This window comes from Pollicipes pollicipes, unplaced genomic scaffold, assembly GCF_011947565.3.
Source record: "Pollicipes pollicipes isolate AB1234 unplaced genomic scaffold, Ppol_2.1 Scaffold_5724;HRSCAF=6776_pilon_pilon_pilon, whole genome shotgun sequence".
NCBI lineage: Eukaryota > Metazoa > Arthropoda > Thecostraca > Pollicipedomorpha > Pollicipedidae > Pollicipes > Pollicipes pollicipes.
Genome location: NW_023596746.1, coordinates 33,660,478 through 33,684,009, shown reverse-complemented (window position 1 = coordinate 33,684,009; position 23,532 = coordinate 33,660,478). Strand labels below are relative to the sequence as shown.

At 50.8% G+C, this 23,532-nt stretch overlaps 1 protein-coding gene across 1 annotated transcript; it reads left to right on the top strand.

Moving 5' to 3' along the window:
• Nucleotides 1-3,497: 3,497 nt before the first annotated feature.
• On the top strand, nt 3,498-16,279 carry LOC119102965 (SKI family transcriptional corepressor 2-like). Its single transcript, XM_037226415.1, has 6 exons — nt 3,498-3,549; nt 8,994-9,115; nt 9,416-10,017; nt 10,177-10,290; nt 10,543-10,699; nt 16,169-16,279. Exons 1-6 carry the CDS (start codon nt 3,498-3,500, stop codon nt 16,277-16,279), a joined length of 1,158 nt encoding a protein of 385 aa, XP_037082310.1.
• The last annotated feature ends 7,253 nt before the right edge of the window (nt 16,280-23,532 follow it).

Sequence of the window (23,532 nt, the reverse complement as noted above, 5' to 3'; positions counted from 1 at the left end):
TGGCAGACTGGCGTATGTGTTTCCTTCCTCAGAGACATCCCAATTTGACAGAGCTTGATCACAAACAATACTTTCCGTGGCACGCTTGTCCTGCTAGTTGCTGTGTGTGGTGTTACTTAAAAAAAAACGAAGGGTGCCTTATATTATTTGTTTAGATGTTTTTTTCACAGCAATATCCTCTGCACACATTAGCGTACTCCATGTCTGTAGCTTTTTCGGTGTTGCGTTGATTTCCTTATGTGGAGCAATTTGTTTCGAATTCCCCCATGTCTGAGAGAGATGCTTGAGTCTTGAATACTGCATGTTTGAGGTTCATGTCTGGTTAGTGATGTTTTTCGAATAAGTTACATGCGCGCGCCAACTGTAGCAGTTATGTAAACTTAACCTTCATTAGCAAAGGAGGTCTGCGCAACACCTCGCTTTTCTAAGCATTTTCAGAACTGTTCTACCGTAATACAATTGGAGCCACCCTGCATTTAAATCTGTTTACACTTCATGAATAAACTTCAACTTCTTACCATGTACTACCATGCACCTAAAACAGCAGCCTGTGACCCCGTTCACAAAGCATTGTGTTATCAAAAATTTATAGAATTGCCACTTTGTGACGCGTTTTTAGCGCCAAGTGAACCATTCTGGGACAAATTACAAGCCTAGACTCAGCCAACTTTTCCAACTCGCCCGTCGAAAAGGAGGCATGTGTTATTTTACAACGTTTAAAGCAGTGTGTTCTAATGTTTTCGGTTTTCTCAATGCACGTTTAAGGGGAGTTAGGCAATTATCTATAGCTGATTTGGTTGCTGAATATGCATTTGGGCCTTGCAACAATTTTTATTTTGATTTTTATCGATCCCATCGAGGTTGTGTATGAACAAATACAATTCTAAAAGATAAACCAATCAGCGGGCAGGAAAGGACGAATGCATTGGTTGGTATGTCGCGAGTAACTGTGCGCTAGAGACATGGCCATTATTTTGGTTGCTAGGTAACGTAGAACAATCACATTTCCCTGGAGTCTGGCGCAGCTGAATGTAAAAAAAAACAGCAACATAATGGCCGCCGACATCGCTGCGCTGGCAAGCTGCCGTCAGCGCTGACAAGTGACATCCTCGAAAAGCCATTGGCTAGAACTACGAAACCTTCCTTATGATATCGACGTGTTTAGTAGTGAATGTTGCTTGGGGGCTACCCAACCACTTTGGTCTTCCATGCAAACCAAAGGAAATTTGGGGCCGTCGCAACATCGCATCAGTGGAGGCGAATTTGTAGAAACGATGACACAAATTTGTAAATAGAAATTCCCCATCATCCTTCGTGAACAGCAAAACCGCTAAGTTGGCTAGACACACTCTCCCTAAATGTGGTGACAGCGTTACCAACAAAATGACCACTAGGTTTTTTTTGTCATTTTTGATTACATTTCGGCTACTTCATTTGTCTATCTCCGTGTCAGAGGATTTCAAACATTGGCTAGATTGCTCTGCAAAATCTGAAATATTTATTGGCCTGTGGTCAAGCTGCCAATGCAATACTTTATCCAATAACGATGATGTATGTACCTTTCAGGTTCGTGCCACTGTATATCACACACGCATAATTTACGTCCAAAGGTAGAACAACGTTAATGCTATGCTTTTTGGGGGTGGGGAATGGAGTTGTTGATATCATTCCATGCAGCTCGAATCACTGTACCTTGTGCGTAAGCAAAGAACGGAAAGTTTGTGCGTTCAAAATTCGTCCAAAGTTCCTTTTCTGAGCAAATATACATGCTTGATTAGCCAAGATCTCAAATGCTTCTTCTGAAGACTTTACTCGATAGCGCATAGGATTTTTTGCCATTGGATGGCAAGCCTTCTTGATTATACTTGAGCATCATATTAACATAGCAAGCAGTACAAATTGACATATATTAAGAAGCACAGTATTACCGCAGACAGTCACCGCACTTGCAAATGACCATCATTGCATGGTTGGTTACCAACTTACCTTTTGTGTAACAAGTGGCAAATTCATTGATCTCACTCTTGCAATATGACGACCAAGAAAAATATGACGTACGAGAGACATAGATACAGACTTTATCACGTACTCGGCAAGTCTTGTGTATGGCGCAATTCGTTAGCATTCATCTGCTCACATGCACACTATGATATCTGAAGACTTTCAGATAGCTGGATATTTATTACAAATAATGGTTGGTTATGGGAGACAAAGAAATAAATGAGGAGCAGCTTACGTGAAAGCCTTATCTAACAAGGAATTAATAGAGTCGGTGACTTGCACGAAAACTGTCCTTTTATTTTCAAATTTCCAGCTAACGTGAGAAACATGCTTAAAAATGTGCGACCTACCGAAAGAAAAATCGACCATGAACTGACCGCAAGGTACGTGAAAAAATCCGAGAGAAGAGACTGACTGAGTCGAACAATTGGTGTTCTTAGATTAGCTTAGTGCTACTTAGACAGATTAGTGCTACTTAGATCAAGGAGCATTATGAAGTAGCTTGCCATCGACCAACGCGGTTTGTCACTACTTTTTTCTGCCAAGCACAGGCGTCCTGCCCGGGTGAGGATTCGTCCACACAGTGGCCACTAGGAGCCCAGTCAGGGTACATTGTACGTAAAAATGACAGACGCATACACGAAGGCAAAAAAGAGGCCACGGTCACGATACAAGTAAAACACAGCAACGAAATCAACTTGTCATTCATGTTGGTATGACACTTAGGCACGCCCCGCGACCCCACACCTCAATAACAGCAGCCAGGGGAATTCCACGCACGCGGGCCCGACAGGAGATGGTTGTAGATATTCCTGTCAATGGACAGGAGAAGGTTCTGCCTGACTGGCAGCCAACATCTCTCCAGCTGCAGCTCTCCTGCAGCGGCGGCTCTCGCTTCTCTCTGGGATACCTAGAAGCGGCTTACAAAAATGTTTTGAGGGCTGGCGGGCAGTAGCGTTCGTTCAGCGCGCCAAACATTTTGAGGTAATGCACCATTACGCTCGTGCTTAGCCACCCCGAACGACTTAAAGACGGGTGAGATCTGGATCCGCGACAGATGATATCGGGCGGCGCTGCTCCAAACAGGGAGGCAGTACAGTAGGTGAGGAAAAGCGACCTTTACCGCGAGCTCAAAGACTGGGTATGAAATGGTGGCGAGTATGTAGAGTGAAAAATGGATAGCGTTGTATTTGGGAATCACCGCCGATGTGTGGGGCTGCCAGGTCAAGCCTTGGTCTATGGCCTTGCCCAGGACGTTGACAGCGGGACATGACGGGATGCGTGGACTTGATAGGGTGATGCAGAAGCTGTGTGTCTTTTGGATTGAATATTTGGTACCAAATATGATGAAATAGATCTAATCGAAGTTTCTTTAAGTCGGTTGGACTGACACCGATTTTGAAATTTGTGGGAAGGAGGGAAGTGGTCCAGTAGTTGAGTATCATCAGCATAGGACAGAGCCGGCCATGGGAAAGGAATGGAGAAAAGACAGAGGAATGCCCGACTATGGAGGCCTGGACCCCACCGTGGGCCAATGGGAAAAATCAGGTCAGAGCCACCCGCCAAAATCTGCTCCAGTCTCGCAGGTAGTCGTGGAGCTATCCGGGTACACATCGCACCATTATAGCCTGTCCAGGAGGAGGCTACGATCACGCCGTCAAAAGTTTTGCGTCAGATGTGCGTCGTCAACGACACGTCACCCGCGTCAGTAATCTTTGCGATCCCACTCGACTGAAGAGCCTTTTTACTCCGTGGAGTAAGCCTTTCTATTCCCCGGGTACTCACCTTCTCCATGGAGTGAAAGAGTGACGGGATCGGTACGGATATTAATTTTAAAACAGTATATGGTTTTCCTGTAGATACGTTTTCCTGTAACGTACCACAAGGAGTGCGCGACAAACGAGGCTCATTCGCTTCATCGATACCAAGAACCGGAGGGGCATACGTTCTCTCAGGTCGGAACTGGCCATCTGTCACGATGCCGCGAAAAACTCAGGAGCGGCCGACGGGGCAGGAAGCACGGTCTGTTCCCCATGGAGCAAAACGTGCCGCTCGCCCACAGTTGCGCCCTATGAGCACGACCTTGACCATAACGAAGGCCAACACATGCGCGGTAGGATGGCAAGCGGCGCCAGATGAACATCTGAAGACAAAGATGCATCGGAACACCAAGCCTCAACTTAGAAAATGCTAAAAAATGTTGCATAAGGCTCCATAGCACGCGCCACGTGCGGTGTGTGTGGGGCCATGATCTGCATGCACTGAATGCATGTGTTGAGTGCGAGAGTTCATCTAAACTAACTGCAATTTTCAGGTATGGACGGTGGTACAGCAATGCCTATGCGCATTTGAACGCCGTGATAGATGCCAGTGCTCATTCATTATGGTCGCACCCATTCTTTCCTAATATTGTTCCCTCAAGGTTTCCAACATGAATGTTCTCAGTGCACATGCATCCTTGTGCATATATTTAAAGCTAGACGTTTGCTTAAATATGCTAGCCGGCACGGACACTTCAAGTGCGAATGTTCTCGTCCATGCACCTGTGTATTGTTGTAAACACGACCACAACCACAGCAAGCATGGCCATGCCATATAGAAGTTCGTAACACACAGTCTTTAATCATAAGTTAGCACCAAGTAATGGGGCGCGTGAAATGAACTCCGTTTACTCTAATCATGAGAAGTCCAGTTCACATGAGCTTCATTCCGCCTGGGACGTCGCTCTGCTTGTAAGGCCGTGCAAACTCGATCCCGCAGAATTAGTCAACGTAAGTTTGCCTGCCGCATTACACTGAACTGTCGGCTCCGCGAATTGTTGAAAGCCATCTTCAGGACTCGTTTGCTTCCCACTGTTCACTATCTCAAAGTCAATACAAATGGAAACAAAGCACCGGATCAGACCAAAGGGACTGTCTACAGTGTGCAAAATTGCACTAAATAGTCCGCAGCAAATAACATATGGTTGTGATGGGTATGTTCGAAACGAAACTGCACGAACACGGTGCGCCTATGATAGCCATTAACATTCTCATTATTGTTTACCTTTTCATATGCATTTCGGTAATAGCGCAGGGTGGTTTTGAAGATTTACGTGCTGGATCTTTTCCCATTTCATATTTCAAGAAATGCGGCTGCAACGAGCTCATTCCCACTATTATGGACGGTTCAAAGCGCATTAAATAACCTAGATTGGTGTCGCGTTCATAATGCCTGTGGGCATCGGAGATACAATTAGCGAAACACCATGCGGCCAAACACGTCAATGTTTCAGACCCGCAGTTACTGTCAGGTCAGCATTACCGGCCGCCCGGAGCCTCTCACAATATTGGATCACGCTGCGATACTGTCCGAAGCACTACCGTCAAAACAAGCCGGATTACATTCTTCACTTATGCCATTGTGAGGATAATTGCAAAGTAATTGCACGGATCCGGCGGCAATTGAGGGATCTAATCATTTGATTCGCCGTAATGTCGAGCGCTATTCCCCTGCCGCATGTGTCGCGCCCGAGCCTCGCGCTCCCTAGTGGCACCCGCCGCCCCCGGCTCCACCCTTTTACACCGGCATAGCGTGATTCGATCCACTTGCAGAATTAAAGAGCTACGCGAGTGAATAATCGTCCCAGCAGCGTGCATGACGGCGCTAGTGGCCGGGGACTTGTAATGACAAGTTAAGTAACATAACCGCGTGAAATACGCGCCTCCAGCGGCCGCGGCGCGACCTCTCGGTCCAGGCTCGCGCTATCGACCCGGCCGCGCCATCGCCCGCCAGCCGATTAAAAATTCATCCGGTTAAATATGCGCCCATTAATTTAATCACTCCGGTGTAAACAGTTACTCGTAACGGAGCCCGGTGGGCAGCAAATACGCGGCGTCTGGTACCTAGTTTGGGTGGGCTCGCCGCGCAGCGAGCGCGGCTCGATGGCAGACAACTGTCACTTGGCGCGCAATTCTCGTGTTTGCCGCGCCGGCTTAGGCACGGGCGGCAATCCGAGCCGGCAGTCCAAGAGGAGTACAGCGGCTGTGAGCGTAAACAGGGTTTTTTATTCAAGGACTCTCACGCCAAGGATGCAATTTTGCTCAATGCATTTCCGAACTGGGATGCAGTTGCACTGTCTCTATTGTAGCTGCTATAACAAAATGCTCATGCCCATGCATGATCCGTTATGCTCATGCTTTCCTCATGGTATGCATTATGCTCATGGTTTTTCGGCATTATAACTTTGCATTACTGAAAACCGGCCTTCAGTATACCAAATACCGTTGACACGAAAATATTAAACGATTGTGTGGACATATGAAAATTTTCGACGCACCCAGCAGGGTTTGTGGCCACGAATGAAGCACCTGATCGAGGCTATTAGATGAATCGCGCTAAGCTACAGGATCTTAGCAGCGCCACAGTGTACTGATGACTGCCCGTTGCTTCGCAGACGGCTACATCGGCTCCAGAATTATTGGTGGTTGCGTTTTGGCTTCGCAACTACGATCAAGGCAAAGGGCTGCAGAAGCAATGATCGTGTTAGTCATGGAATCCGTAATCATCCAAGGACGGGTCATTGCTTGACGGCATTTGAGTTTGTAGAGGACGTTGATCGATAACAGGCCACCCGTTTTTTTCCGCAGGGCAAAATTCAAGTTGTCTTTGTCTGTGCCGGTAACATCCGAGTCGTTTTCGACCAGGGACGGGAAAGACCCTTGCTACAAATGCAAACAGCTTGCTATAGAGTGCGCTGCACCCGGTGTCGTGGGCACAGCGTTTTTAGTCCGAGATCGCCGACGTATTCCAGCGTGTACTGCTGTCATCAGCAGTCCCAGCAGCGCTGTTAAATGCCGCTGATGAAGGTGTGCAAACTGATGCATGAAATGAGTCGTGCGAAGTGCATGCCACCGACATTAGATGCCGCTGTGGTCCAGATCCAGTGTACTGAGTTGGTTTGCGAAGCTTTCCGCTGAAGCTCAGAGCGCTCCACTTAACTATGCCTGCCCCTATCTCCACTGATGACTTTGGGAACAAAGATAGCGAGTCGGAAACGTGTTCCTAAATTAATTTAACCGGTAATCTGAAAAGTTAATTAGCATTGAACGAATTAGATCTCGGGGGCTAAATGGTGTAATTTGAATCAACTTGTGTAATTTGCGTGGTATGATAATTTGATGCGATTAATTTGCACCAGATTATTAACGATGATGAGATGACATTGACGAATGGAACCTGGTCGACGACCGCGTGTTAAGCTGCAAATAAGGACGGTGGTAAAGCAATTCTGGTCGCTGCTGTTCAAACACACGCTAGCATTCACATAAACTTATGTATAGTCTCGCGCAATGCGGTTATGTTTTCACGTGCGTAACGCAAAGCTCTGACCTCAGAAGTAATACGTTTTCGTTGTTTGATGAGTTGCGAGGCTTTAACGAATCACAGGCCGGTCAGCGAATCACGAAGCGCCTGACGTATCGCATTTTTACAGCCTAATCAGGGGCTCGATAATCTCCGCGATGCCGTCACTTAATATCAGAGTGCCGTCCCAGCAAAGTCACAGCAGGACCGACACGTCCACCGCATCACCAGCACTGCACGGCGAGCGACAGGCCCATCCTAATCCCATCAAAGTCACTCGCTACAATTGAGTGAAACAATTTGTTGGCGTAACAGGCAATTTTGCATATTGACGGGTTTTCATGAATACGTAAGCGGGGGCCGGCGCCGACTGCGGCGGGTGTGGCTGATGTGATTCTCGCTCGCCCCCGGGGACGCTTGTTAAGCGTTGCTGAGCTCAGCATCCCCGCCGCCCCTGTGCCGTGTCTGTGTGCTGACCGGCTGCTGCGGCGGCCGGGGCTGCTGACCAGCGTCGGACGGCCGGTCTCGGTCCGGTCCAGCCTGCGCTGGCGGGGCTTGGACGTACAGATTGTGCGGTGATGATGCATGCATTGGGCATCCTCAGACATTAGCTCATCCCCGTGGGACGGACCCACCAGCGTTGTGCCGGTCTCTTGCGATGTTTTTAAGCGGAGGTACATCACTGCAGCTATCGTCATATTTTTTTTTCTCTCCGAACGTCTTTGCATAAGTGTCTCCCACGATGAACATTGTTGACATGAAAAGCAATGATCGTCACTTTGCACGTAGCATCCATGTGCGGAATACACTTGTGCTTTGAAACAAACAAGGGTGATCGGTCGACGACGGGACGGCTGCAGCTGTTTCGATGGTTAATTGACGTGGCGTCATAAGGAGTCAGTGCAGGAAGAGATTGAAAAGCTTGGCTGCGTACACGATATCGCCTTACGAGCTCTTCGCCGACCCGTTCCACACGACCGACCAGGATGTTGGGCCGTCAATATCATATGTGCCGATAAATAAGACGGCTGTCATAATCACCACAACATGTTTAGGCTGTGCCCGGGTCAGGCAGACCAAATATACCTCTGACGCAAAGCTCACGTATGTGTGGTTTGATTCACACAGCTGGCTTGCTCTGCATGCTGGCCGCGTTTGGAACTTCCCGGACATCGGCGCCAACCTGCCCGTGGTTGCGGTATTTGACCACCGATGTGTGCTTCGCCCACCACAAACGATGGATGCTTGACTGCCAATTGACCACCTCAGTCTGCACGCACCTCGCCGGCTGGAAATATGAAAAGCGGACGTACAGCCCGTCGGAAATCACACACAGCCTTTTTGAACTATAAACCGGAACTGGAGCTCGTGCGTGACTTCAGACTGGTCCGAATACAAATCCCACGGCTTTCGCCACGGCCCGGGGTCAGTGGTGCCTTCGTAACAGGCCAGGGGGCGGACAAGGAAAGCAGCCGCACTTCCCCGCTCCCGCCACCGCCCTCACTGCTCGCGTCCCAGTGGTCCTCAAATCGGGCGCGGCGGGACGCAGGACCCCTGCTCGTAACTTCCGCCAGTGGCATCCGGCATAATTTGTCGCGCTGTTTACCCGCTGGCCGGCGCTGGCCTGACGGCGTCCTGATTGGTTGCAGGCTGTCACGTGACGAGATGGAGATGCCCGACTCGACGGTTGAGTCGACCGGCGGCGGAGGAGGGACACCAGAAGTCGACCGAGTCGGCCGGCGGCGAGGAGACATCGCACAAACAGAACCAGGTGCGAGGCCATGCCTCTCGGGGCCGGACTCGAGACGATATCGCCGGAGGCTGGAGCACGGCCCTGGGATCTGTTAGGTGGTGTCACTCCGCTCAAGAAAGCGTGGGTGTGGGTGGGTGGGCAGGGGTGGTGATGGTGCTACCGCGTCAGCTGCTTTGTTTCGGCGGATAAACACCCATCTGATATTCACAGATCGATTTTCGAAAATGCAATATTCTGACACTCATGGCACAGCTATCCTCAAAAATAAAAAGTGGGACGTAACGTGATACCTTGAGACCGTATGGGCCCGTGCCACAGGTGAACAGCGTCGTGCTGTACGGTGTGCCGATCGTCTCCCTCACCATGGACGGCAAAGACCGACTCTGCCTGGCGCAGATCTCCAACACGCTGCTCAAAGGCTTCAGCTACAACGAGATCCACAACCGGCGCGTGGCGTTGGGCATCACGTGCATCCAGTGCACGCCCGTGCAGCTGGAGATCCTGCGACGTGCCGGCGCCATGCCCGTCTCCAGCCGGCGCTGCGGCATGATTACCAAACGCGAGGCCGAGCGACTCTGCAAGAGCTTTCTGGGCGACAACTCGCCGCCCAAGCTTCCCGACAACTTCACCTTCGACGTGCTGCACCTGTGCGCCTGGGGCTGCCAGGGCCAGTTCTACCCGGCGCGCTACAACTCATCGCGCGCCAAGTGCATCAAGTGCACGCTGTGCGGGTCGTTCTACTCGCCCAACAAGTTCATCTTCCACTCGCACCGCACCCCGGAGGCCAGCTACGTGCAGCCGGACGCCGCCAACTTCAACTCGTGGCGCCGCCACATCCGCCTGCACGGCAGCCCACCCGAGGAGGTCGTGCACGCCTGGGAGGATGTCAAGGCCATGTTCAACGGCGGCACGCGCAAGCGGTGCGCGCCGCCGCCGGCCGCCGCCGCGCCCGCCAAGCAGGCGCGCGCCGAGACGACCGGCGGCGGCGGAGGCGGGGGCGGCGGCGGCGGCGGCGGAAGCGGCGCGGCGCCGCTGGAGCTGGCTGCGCCCTACCCGGACCTGGTGCGACCAACGCCGAGCCTGGTGGCGCCTCCAGCCGCCTGCTTCTCCCGCCTGCCAGCGTTCGGCGCCTACAAGCGACTGACGGCGCTCGAGCCGGCCACCTTCGCCGACTACCTGTGGCCGGCGGCCAAGTGGGCCGAGCTGGCGCCGCTGGCGCCGGCACATCTCTGGCCGAAGCGGCCGGCCTTCGGCTTCCCGCTGGCCGCGTCGGGTGTGCTTGGCGGTCTTCTCGATTACTCGGGGCTGTACGCCGGTCTGCCGCCGCCGCCTCCGCCGCCTCCGCCGCCCCCACCACCCGAGCCGGCCCGGCAGCAGAAGGCGCCGCCCGCCTCCGCCTTCCGGCCGCTGCGGCAGCCCTGGCTGCCCGACCCCACCGGTGGCAGGGCGCTGCTCGACGCCGAGGTCAGGGGTCAAGCCCTGCTCGACGCCGAGGTCAGAGGTCGCTCCATGCTGGAGGCGGAGATCAGGGGGCACGCGCTGCTCGAGGCGGCCAAAGAAGGCGCTGCCGGCAAGACGCAGGATGAGAAGTCGTGCAAACGCGTCCACGACCGACAATGTGGGTACATTATTCGTACATTTTACAGATGCCACTGTTGTCTGTAACCTATGGCGCGTTGCATGCGATTAATAAGTTGCCGGTTACAGACCATTTATGATACTTTTGAGCCTGACCATAATAATCGGTGGATCCCCGGCCATACCTTTGGGAGACCGAGCCTCACGTTTAGCAAGGCATTCGAGTTTGGCCTAAGCCAACGCCTGCAGACGCTTTGGTTGCAGGCGCTTGATCACAACTCAGACTTAATTTATTGCAAAAATATTAAACTCATCTCTCCGACCTTTTACCAATCCCCCCGGTCAATGTGCAACCGTTGCGCCATGCAATCACGTCCCGGGCATCTCCAAGCACCGCTTCGGCTGCTTCGGTGAAGACGTCGGTTGGCAGTCGCTGCGCCCTCCGCCATTGCCCGGCGGCGCCGCCATTTCGCCGCGGCGCTGATCTTTTGCAGCATCGACCTGCGCTCGCCGGACAATCGCAATTATATTAGCGGTAACAAAGCTGGCGGCTCCACAAACATCGGCCATCAGCAGTAGTTATTGTAGTGCATCGGCAAATGCAGGTTAACCGTTGGCGGCGCCCGCCGCTCGCTTTGTCGCTGACGGCGGCAAACACGCCCGAAGTTTGCTCAGGCTCCATTTTCGTCCAGGCCGCGCGCCGGCGCCACCTTTCACCACTGTTAAATTGTCCCTTTCATAGTGACGCGGGCGTTAATGCATTTTTGCGTCGTTTTATTTAATGGGAGCGGCGGCCGACTTTGCTTTGAGGGCGGGTCGGGCCTGCCGCCCGTATTGTGGCGATTAACCACTCGGGCACTCGCTATTGTCGGCGGCAGCAACTAATCGACGTTCGGCCCGGCCGCCCGCCAATGGAAGCAATCAGTCAGGCCCGAGCTGTGTACAATGCCGACCGCCGACTTGTTGCCTATCCTTTTAACATGATTGTGTCGCATGCGGCGCTGAAATAATCACTTTAAAATGTCCATTGATTACCGCATCGATGCGCCCTGGCGGAGAGGTCGGCGCGCTTCCGGACGAAAATTCGGTCTGTCGATGGGGCGCTGGTCTGAAGGGAGGACATTCATGAGCATGCATTCCACGCTGGTCGTGTGGACATCGACCGCTATTGGAGACGGCTAGCTAAGTAGGACCAGCGGCTCGCACGCTGAAAAAATCGTGTGACACAAATGGCAAATTTGTCACGGAATCATCTGTAATCTGCTGGGTCAAAGATGCTCGAGAGCGTAGGGCATACGCACGCATATTGTGTTTTCATACCCACTGCAATGAATAACGCGGCGTGGATGTAATATAGAAATATACACACTCACACAATTACTGTACGCTTATTACTAGTATATGCACCTTGACAGAAACTGCATAGAGGTTTTCAAAAAGGGAGTAAAGCACACATATTAATTGAGTGAGACTTAAGAACAACTTTCATAACAGTTGTCCGCTTTCACCGCCCATCGATAACGCCCACCATTGCGCTCTAACGCGACTGCGTGCTTTAACCACCAGCTCTTGGGAGCCGCTACTCAAGCTAACTGACCTACACTCCACTCGACTGCTCCCTGCACGCGTTACCCCCAGATCTCGCCGGGTGTTGTGAGCCCTATCATTCGGCGCTTGCCTTTCGGGGCGGCGGAAGCCAGCTGTCTAATGACATACCGTTCCCGGGCGACAGCCACCATTTGTCAGCTGTTTTCACTCGCGAGAGCCATTACAGAAATGACGTCGGGCTTAGGCCGGAGCCTTTAGAAGGCTGCAAGGGCGGATTTCGTTGAATGCGCTTAGCTGGATGTTCTTAAAAACTTATTCTGGGAGAGAATGACGCTTGCCGCATCAGATGGCTGGTAATCACCATTTTTGTCTTCCTTAATCCTAGCCGGCCATTACCAGCAGCACACAACAGGCTCTTAAGCTCTCTTGTGTGAATATCATGCCGCTTTGCTAATTACTAAACTGACCCTATATAGCTGTCAATGACTGACTGACGGACTAGAGGAAATCATTACCTTTTTTGTCCCCTGTCTGCCAGTGCAAGACTTGTGTTGGCGTGCATCACCACCACAGGCGCGACACTTCGGAAGCCATTGGAAAAACCTGGGCAACGAGCTGAACGAATTGTGCGCAAGTGGCTAGAAGAAAAAGCCTGCCGGTTTTCTCGTGTCGTGTTTCCTCATACTCAAAACTTCCTTCGGAGGAACTTTGCGTTCTCCATTTGCATACAATTTGATCATGCGCAAATCTCTGCAAATGCAAACTATCACACACACACGGGTCTTCGTGTAGACAAATTTATGTATCGCGCAACGTTGCAGTCTCAAAACGTTTTATATGTAGTTCTGCTCACATTCTTTCCCTATTCGCCACATTGGTACTCATCAGAAGCAGCGTAGCCAAGGTTTTTGGGCTTCCATGGTCCCGTCCTTCTCCTGATCCGAAGGCCCAGCGCTGTTTGAGTTTGAACAAATTGTGTTGCCCTCTCGAAGAACTTAAAAACCTGCCGCGTGATATAAAAAAGAGCCCCGAGGCTAACAAGGTCTCCCAAAGCCGAGAACAGGACGAAAGATGTCGAAGGAAAGAGGGACCTCGTGGCTGAAAGAACCTTGATTAGCTGATTTGGCCCCTCGTAGGTGAATCCTGACCACAAAACAGAACGCCCTGCAAATTTGCATCCTCTGGTTAAACCATATAACTATGTTTTCTCACGCATGCGCTGATAGCATGGAAATATGGACTTCGGCTGATACCTGCCCATTGGTGCTGTGGGTGGCGGATCAGCGAAGACATTTTGGAGGCGCGTAATGTTACGCGAAGATGATATGTATATATATATATATATATATATATATATATATATGTGTGTGTGTGTGTGTGTGTGTGTGTGTGTGTGTGTGTGTGTGTGGTGTGTGTGTGTGTGTGTGTGTGTGTGTGTGTGTGTGTGTGTGTGTGTGTGTGTGTGTGTGTGTGTGTGTGTGTGTGTGTGGTGTGTGTGTGTGTGTGTGTGTGTGTGTGTGTGTGTTAAACTACCCAGGGGTGTATGCATATGCACGTCATGCCACCTCACTGGCTGCTGTTTGCATGCTACAAATTCGTGGGCTGATCAGACACATTGTTTTGCATTCCCAAACCAACATATCCAGCTCCAGGCAACGGCTGAGTCAAACCACGGTCGTGCCAACCAAGCCTTCCGATAAAAAACAGAATACTTTCTAGGTGCAGCTGATAGCATAGGAAAATGATGCTTCTAGTTAATTCCCGTTTTGGCGTGGCGACGAAATGAAAAAGCTGTGCAGTGTCCGGGATGCGAACCCACAGCTTGGAACACATTGGCTAGAGCGTTCAGCGATTTACCATCCCGGTTCAAACCACAGGTACCGTTTTCTAAAAGTCCTCGTCCAAAATTGAATGCAATGTGCAAGGATGGGCCAGGCGTCCGTCCAAAATAGTCTAACAATCAGTATGTCCAAAAATCTCCAGTTTCACAAAATTGTTATTTTGTCCCAAGAGCGCCAGTCGTAAGGCGGTAATCCAAAATTGATGGGAACTGCGAGAGTTGGGGACATCGGTGCTCGCGCTCCCATTTCAGTTTATAAGTCCCACGGCCCAAGAAATATGTGGCAGTGCATGCCGTGAGGGATTTTATCTCATGTTCAAAAAAGAGTATTTCCTTATCTACTCTATCTCCACCTTGTTTGTGCTCTGGACTTAAATTTTTGAAAATAAGGAGCATTAAATAAGTTGAGATGCATATAATTTGCAGAGCAACAGAATAATATGGGCCGTCCAAAAAATCCAGATGTTTATCCCTGTGCGTCTAATTTTAGAACTAGGTTTTGAAAACGTTTGAAATTTCAAAAAAGGAGTCCAGTTTACACCTCCAGTTCTTAGAGCAGGTATATATGTATGTATACATATGTATACGCATATATATAAATATATATATATATATATATATATATATATATATATATATATATGCATATATAGATATGATTGTAATAAGAAGGAATGCAACCAAATATCGTACAAACAGGTATTAAACATTTTTTAACAAGCTTTTCTTAAGGATCCTGATACGGTTGCTTACCTGTGAAGTTTCGTGTAAAGGTAACTGCGACGCGTCGTTTTTTTTTGCCATTTATGCAAACCATATCCCTTGAGTGCAAAACAGAAACTCAACTCAAGGAAAATAATTGTTGCCTGGCATGTTTTGATTCCTGCTACCCCAACTGCCAACTAATCATGTTTGGTGTGACTCTGCTTGGACAAAGACGCATTCCAGTTGAATTACTTGATCAGAACTGCAAGTGTGACCTGGTCCCGTTGTAACTAATTTGTCGTGCTTCCAGTGTTACCATACCCCATTTAGCTCGGCCTAATTGACCTCATGACATTCCCGACCGTGTTCGACAGCACAGTCAAGCGCTCTTTTATGACCCATGCAATCCCGTTTTGCCCAACCTTGTTGGACACAAGTCGTCCGGTCTCAATTGTCCTGACACTGATGATGATGTCATCCTTGACTGGGTATCTGACTGATGACATGACTGATGATGATGTCATCCTTGATGATGACATGGCCATGACTGACATGATGGCCATGACTGACATGATGACCATGACTGACATGACTGACATGACTGGCATGACTGACATGACTGACATGACTGACATGGCCATGACATGATGACATGACCATGACTGACATGACTGATGATGTCATCCTTCCGACCCCGCTTGATCCAGTCCTGGTTACATCTGGTCTGTGTTTGTCTAACGTTATATGAGCTGACTCTTAAGGCGCTTCAGACTTGATCCCGTTTTACTTGACCCAGTTTCTTAACCCCGTTTGACCTGACCCAGTATGATGTGACCCATTCCATGCCGTTTAAACCGAGTCATGTTTGTCTGACCTGATGCGTCAGACCCCGTTTGGCCTGATGCTTTTCGACCTGACTCTGATTGATACGAGTCCGTGTCGCCCGACCCTGAATGACCTGGCCCCATCTCGCTTGACCGCGTATGACCTGACCCCGTATAACTCGACCCTAAACCTCTGACCCTGAATGACCTGAACCCGTCTTTCCTGACCCTGCCTCGCCTGCCCCCTCCTCTGACCCCGTGTTCCCCGGCCCCGTCTCCCCTGACCTTGCCTCCTCTGACCTCGCCTCCCCTGACTCCGTCCCCTGATCCCGTATAACCTGACCTCGTCCCTTGACCCCGTTTGACCTGACCCTTTCCCTGACCCCGTATGACTTGACCCCACTCTCCCTGACCCCGTTTGACCTGCCCGTGCCACTCTAACTCCGTTTGCCCTGACCCTTCCCCTCGACCTCGTATGACCTGACCCTGCTTCCCTGGACCCCGTATGATCTGACCCCGTCTCGCCTGACCCCGTATAACCTGACCCCATATGATGCGACCCCGTTTGTCCTGCAGCCGGAGCGCGGTGAGAGGGGCGGCACCAGCCCTGCGGCGGTCCAGGACGGCCCGCTGCGGTCGCTCTTCATGCTGAAGGCCGAGACAGACATCCAGCTTGCCCACCGGTAGAGGGCACTGCGGCCGCTCGCGGGCAGGTGCCGACGTCGGATGATCTAGACCATAAGAAAATGGCGCGCTGGCGGTGGCGCCGACTGGCCGCCATTAAGGTTTTAGATATAGACTTTGGTGCTACGTATCCTGTTACCTCGTGGCGATAGAAAGTCGCATGTTTTACGTGCGACCTTTGATCTATGTTCCGTTGTTATTTGTGCTGGTAGAATACTTATGGCAGGCTTTGCATTGGCCAGCGGTGGCCGGTGTATGTATTATCTTGTTATAATATGGCAAATGATGTTCGATTCAAACAGGCGTTTTCTGTCTATTGATGATATCTAGGTTTGCCATGTAGTTGTAAACAAGCTGTCTAGCGTCAATTTTTCGTACTGATTGGTTACAGATTCTTTAAATTCAGCACGGCACCTGACATCAGTGAGCACCCCGAAAATCGATGTTGTCTAAAAATTATACCGATGTACCAGTGGCGGACTTGCCAACAACAGCACAGCTTCGGACACAGCTCTGCTCGTCCCGATAGCCGGACATTTTCCTATTTCCAGCCTTAAAAGCTAATTGCTGCTTTCCTTCCAGCAGGCGCTAGTCACCCACACCACCAGTGTGGATGACTAACAGAAGGGCAGACACATGTGGCCTATGTAATGTAATGACACGTGTGTCTACCTTTTCCTATCCCTAGCCAGTCGCTTGTTTGCGAGTACGCTCTGCACACATCAGTGTAAATAACGTAATGAAGCGGGGTCTCTAATGTTCATGCGATCGCTGCCTTCTGAGACACATTGACAGGCGTAATATGGTGATGAGGGAACGGTCACGTAACGGGGCTGGGTTACCACTGTACATTTCATTGGCTAAGGTGTCAGTTCCTGTTCGATAGAGATCATCCGTGCACGGCTTCAGTGCCGCCGCGACAGGCTAGTCAGACGAGATCATTCTCGCTGGTCTGGACGTATCGCCTAATAGCGTTTTCATCTATCGGTCTGTCATCATCAGTCACCACGGCATGGCAACGCCAAGAGAGGAGGGTCGGGGGTTAAGTCTCGACTCACCTCAACTCAGCTCTTCACACAGAACTGACGGGATTATGTTGAGCTTTCATGGAGGCTTGGGGCCTTCGCACCCCTGCTCCTTTCCTCGACCTGAACTTGTCACCAATCAGCTACACGCCATTGCTCCCGGGACATTTACCGACAGAAGTGGGATTAGCGATTACAGCTGGTGATAGTCACCTGACTGCCTAACGCCTCAGAGATCGCACATCGCTGCTGCGCACCGACGACCCCCTCCCAGGATGACCAATTCAGCAGCGCACAGTGGACACCTCTTGCCCTTCCACATCGACACCGAAGACTCGCCAGCTGACGATGAATCCGCCGGGGAGCGCACCGCCGGCCACCGGGGAGCCTCCCCGCCCCCTCACGTCTCCGTCTCGGTGCGGCCACCGATCGGGAACGAGCTCGTGGGTCGCGCCGGTCACCATATCCCTGATTACCATTCGTTCAATTTGCGCACGCCCCGGTGCCGCGGAGTCGGCTCGCGGCGCGCCGGCGGGAAATTAGTACTTGTCAGACGGCGCGGGGGGCGCCGTCCCGCGGGAGCCAGGGAAAACAGCAACGGTAAAACACGGCCAGGAAACGCGCGCTTGCCAGCGGTGATGGCTATTTGACCGGGTGTAATTAGATGAGGTGTTCATGTGTGTGTGTGTGTGTGTGTGTGTGTGTGTGTGTGTGTGTGTGTGTGTGCCTATCGACCGGATGGTGGGCGACCGAAAGCGCGCGCCCGCGGGCGGGCGCGCGCGCCGCCGCTCTCAGTGTTTGGTCACTCACCGAGAACGGGTGCCATTCAGCGGTCGACAGGCGGCGCGTAGGCGGCTTTGTTTCTAGCAATACACGTGTCGTGCCTCGCTGAAACTTTTGCACAGGATGACGGCCCTTTCATGTCGCTGGCATTTGAAATGCATGTAAAAGCGACGGCTGAGACGAAATGCAGTGGGGTTAAAACAGGCGCGTTCGCCAGAGATAGCGAATGTTGAATGTTTACTAGGTGAACTCCGAGTGAATACAGCATATACACGGCTTGCGAGTGGATGGAGGCGCTACCAACGTGCGTTTGCATAAGTCTGCGTGTATCAAAACGCAAGGCAAGCCAAGCCAAAGGTGCCCCAGAACCAAGCCGAATGCCTCAAAGTCGGTCGCGTGGGCTTCAGCCGGGTGGGGGTGAGGGGGGGGGAAGGGAGAAATATTCCCCCTCGAAGCTTGCGTGCACCCTGACTGAGCAATGATGGTGTTTTTCGATAGTTTGATTGCCCAAACTATCAGCTGGCTGCACCCCTCCCCCCAGGTTTCCGGTTGTCCCAGGTCTAAAATCTTGCCTAGGCCAAGGCCAGACGACAGGCCGAGCGCACCCCAGCACGCGGGACACCATGCCGGGAGTGTTGGGCAGACATTTTGGGGTTTCCTTCCCACACCCGAAGCCACCTTAGTTTTCTTTTATGTTACCAAATGTGTTCCTCGCATGACCTTTTGTCCATGATGTACATTTCCGGCCATACTCGACCCACGACTGCACCGCGTTTTCAGGGCGGTCGGTTTGGTGTATCGGGTGATTCATAACCGCCGAATGTGCACTCTGCAATCAGCCGCTTACATCAATGTATCGGACGACGTCTGTCGCATTCGTTTGCTTAATGTGCGCCACTTTAACCTGGCCGAAATACGCTGCACGAGGCGACCTAATGACCTCCACATTAGGCCACTCGCCTTTCGGAAACTTGAATCGCACTTGAACGCGTCGTGCATTGCCGATGATTAACCGGCATGTGGTACACGGAGTGGTCCTGAAAATCCAATAGTATTCGGTTTGAACAAGGCTCAAATAGCGCAACTCAAGAAGCAATTACGTTCTGCGAAGCTCCAAGTGGCGCACGGTCTTATGGTGGCACTGAATGTCACTGGCAGCGCGCTGCTCGACAAACAGTGGGTTAGTACAGGGCCCATTCAGCCGTCCATTCGGCAGCCGTGGTGAAGGACGACTTCCTATCGTCATTCACGCACGATGACCTGAGAACGGACTGAACGGCAGCCACTGCAGGCAGTACTGCGCACATCAAGCCCACAGCCTGCTTCACCTCTTCATCCCACCGTCTGCCACCCTCCACAGCACGCCACACCACGTGACGCTTCCTGCCAGCGTTCCACTCCAGCGACGGGCTCGCGCCCTGCACTGTCCACAGCGCAGCCCCCTGCGGACCCGGCTGGGTGCACAGCGGGCACCGCACCCCACAGCGCAGCCCCCTGTGGACCGGGCCGGGCGCACAGCGGGCACCGCATCCCACCGCGCCGGCACCCGGCGGCGGCGGCGGGCCCGGCGGCGGCGCCCCTGCCGCCCGCCGTCCCGCGCGCCGCGCCGCCGGCCAACCGCGACACCGCGCCGCGCCGCCACGTGCCCGCCGGCACGTGCCGTCACAGATTGACCACGTGCACGTGCAATAAGCGCGGTGACGCGGTCGTTTCGTGTTACATTTACGCGAATTGATTTTGCTGCACTGCGTCCGCGGCGCAGTGGACACGTGCTGTGATTGTAACTGAAAGAGTGCGCGCCGGCACGCCGTTTTATTTGGCCACGCGTCGCGGACTGTGTCGAATTTTGGGCACTTCGACCCAGTCATATTGGCATCATACATCATCGGCGCATTGTCGCGCAGGGGACAAAACGATCGTGCCGGACAGGTACCGCCCCCAGAAAAAACAGCGGTAAAACGTCACAGAGCATAGTTGTGCTCCGGATAAAGCTGCGAATTTTTAGTGTCGCTCGAGCATAGGACGCTGTGGGCACTGTGAACCACCATCGCCTGCTGCGTGGCAATAATTCACTTCGCATAACACGCTTACTGATTACGCTCATCCTTGATCTGATCCTTGAACGCATTTGTTTTTCTTTTATAGGCATCAAGGCGACCTTTGTAAAAATATTTTTAGGTGTCTCGTGACAAGAAGAAATTCATCTTGAAAGCCGATATAAAATAGAGAAATTTCGCTCTTCTGAGAGTTTGAGCAAAAGTAAGGTGATCTGAATTGGAGGGGGGGGGGGCTGTTGGCTCAGTAATTTGTTTTGTTCACGTCGTCATGTCAGGGTAGCGCCATGCCCCTCAGCGCAACCCTGGAACATCGAAGACATGAATGGTGCGCGAGCTTTGCTTCCTAGCAGCTAACTACCGCCTGCTGTTTACTTCCGCACAACCTCCTTGTCAGCTACCATCGCAAAAAGCACGCTGTCGGGGTGCGCGAAATATCCGTTGATTTGCGGGATCTAGCGGTTGATATCTCGAACTTCTTTTTTGCGACATCAACAACTCCACGGTATGGAAGAGATGAAAAGTGTGGAAGAGATAAACTGTGACGCACTGCTATGCTAAGCCACGTGGATTCGTGTACCTGCTGTATAAAAGTCTCTGGTTGTTCGATGTACCTCATTGGCACTCCTCACTGGTCAGTGGTAGTGATAGACAGACCCATATGTGCTGTTTTCTTTTATTTCTTTGATACAGGTACCGAGCCGGTCGCCACGGCTTCGCAGTAACATCCTGAGAACACGTACTAAGCTGACAGCAACGCCGTAACATCCTGACATTTGTGTCTGCTTGTTTGCAAGGTGTTCTTTCACAGGTTTGCCTGATGAATGAGTCAGTTATGATTCATCCTACAGCGTTTCCCAAACCTACCCCTAAGTGCAACTCAAGCTTAAATTAGCACTCGGTTTTAAACCACGCACAAGCAGAGATAGTGCTCGCCACGGAGGCTCGTTGTCTCTGATGGTGGGCCTCAGACAACATGTCACACATCTTGCGATAATGTGGCAGCAACTATCATCATCATCATCATCTCATCAGCATCATCAGTTAACTACATGAACAGATACTTTACGAAATCCCGACAGAGCGTTTCTCTCAGGGCTACTCACACGATCACGAGTAGGTACCCAATGCTGCTTTGGTGTTCGAAAATGCATTGACTGCGACCCCGCAGCAGGTGGCTGCTGTTGCAGGGAATCGCAATGTCACAGCTGCCGCGTTGGAGATGGAGTATCCTCTTAGAAGCTTGCCATTTTGCATATCGTTTCGAAGGAATTGCCTTCTGCATATAAATGTCCACGAGATCTGATTTTTTTGTTTTGTTTGGTAGCATGCTGAGATCTTTTTGAGCATATACCATTCCGGAAACATTTTGGATAAGTACGTGATGTTTAAAGGGAATGTTCCGCATTTAAAGACATAGAAGCAAACATCAGCAAGCGTTGCAAGCAAAACAAGCGTGTAGAAATATATATCTGTTCTTAGTACGGGTATTCAGCTAATGGACAATAACGCACGCTGACAAGTTTCTGTCTATCCCTGTACTCGGGAACGGCCATTTCTGGCCGAGTCGGACGAGGCATTTCTACCAGCCGCCCGTGTTTCGGGCAGCCCATAGGACAGCATAGTGCATAGTGTATTGATACGTAGGAGCCTGATTAACCGGGATGTTCGTGATGTTTTTGCAAGATTCGTGATGTCAGCTATTCGTAAGCAATTTCTGGCCTCATGCTCTGTGTGGGTCATCGTAACTTTTTTCAGTTTAGCCGCTAATTTCGTGCGTCCTTAGCGTAATGCCTTGTGTCGTGCATGGTATAGTAGCTAGATGGATTTATTATCATTATTATGTAGTTTTAATCGCAGTGCTTGCACAAATTCGGAGCATTTTTCCATGCACGTGTCTTGGTTTTTACATGTTGGCCTGTGTCATATTATGTAATTTTGGCCTGAATTTGATGGTACATTGCCTTTTTCAATTTAACTATATCACGACATCAGCAGTGATAACCAACAACATAACATGATCAGCAATACTCAACAATACTCAACTGCGTCCTACAATACTCAACAATAGCTACTTAATTATGCTCAGCAACTCATAATGAACAATTCACCTCGACCAATGCTTGTATGGGCTTGAGGCTGAGAGCAAGCGGCTGTAATTAGATGCATAAAGGTACGCCATAAAACAACAGCGAGTTTTTGTAACTGTGGTGTAGAAAACGCATGTGCTATTCATAGGACCGCCCAATGCATGTGGTTCTTACCTAATTGTTGTACGCCTGGGGTACGCGTAAGCTTTTGTTTAATGGATGTGCGTCATATTATATAAGCCATGTTAATTTCATGTGTTTTGGTCGTTCACCAGCATAACAAAGTGATCCATCACCGGCCTACGAATTCAGCTTGACTTGAATGTGCAAGATTGTGCATTACTTGATGGTATCGTTTTCTGTTGCACGCGGCGATACACCTCTCCCTTGCAGCCCAAAAGTTTGACTTATTCTCAGATCGCTGAGCTCCCTAAATTGGTAAAAGAACGTGGCTTAATATTTTAGCACATTGACCAAGGGATTCTAGACGAATTTCGAACATTCTCGTAATGTCGCCCCGAAATGCGTAAGGGATGCAGACACAATACTAATGTTCTAATTAATGACGTTATGCATTTACCCGAGTTCTACTTGCCGTGGCTAAGTTCGAGTCTACAGACGATATCTTCCGGCGAGCAGATAAGTGAAGGGACAGTTAACAGACATCCCTTTCCAACGAAGCTGTCGGTCGTCATGCGCAAGATGCTCGTAAAGAGAACTTGTATTGCCGTACTGGCAAGCCAATCGTCGCGGCGGAAGCCCCCCTTTGGTTGGGCGCTGACGTCACGCTGCCCATATCCGTAATGTGGCGAAATGCGTGGTGCTGGGGTCGCCTTTCAGAAAAAGTGTTCGTGTATGGGTCATCAAAGAAGGCCATTTTTCCGTTGGTTTCATGGTGTCAGCCTGGTTACAGGGCGGCCGACAGTCGTGTGGTTACATGGCACGGTAAGGTCCTTTTGCGCTTTTTGAATGAGGAGCCGTGACAAAATAAATGTGTTGAGCATTCATTGCAACAATGAGATGATGAGTTCGAGTAAATTAACAGAAAATTAAAGCCAGCACGGAATCGGCTTAAACGTCTGTGCCAGCAAAGTTTTTGCTTTCTGGATTTTTCTTAATTTGCAGCTGACCGGAATCTATGATATGAACAAACTATGGCAGGCCAAAAACCAAATTATGTTACCCGATTTTGTTTTCTTATGAGGCCTTACAACAAAACAACTCAGGTCTCAACTTGAAGTAAAACAACATTAGGTTCATAGCCCTCCTGGGTAGAAGACCAAATGTCGCTTGGCATCAAAGAG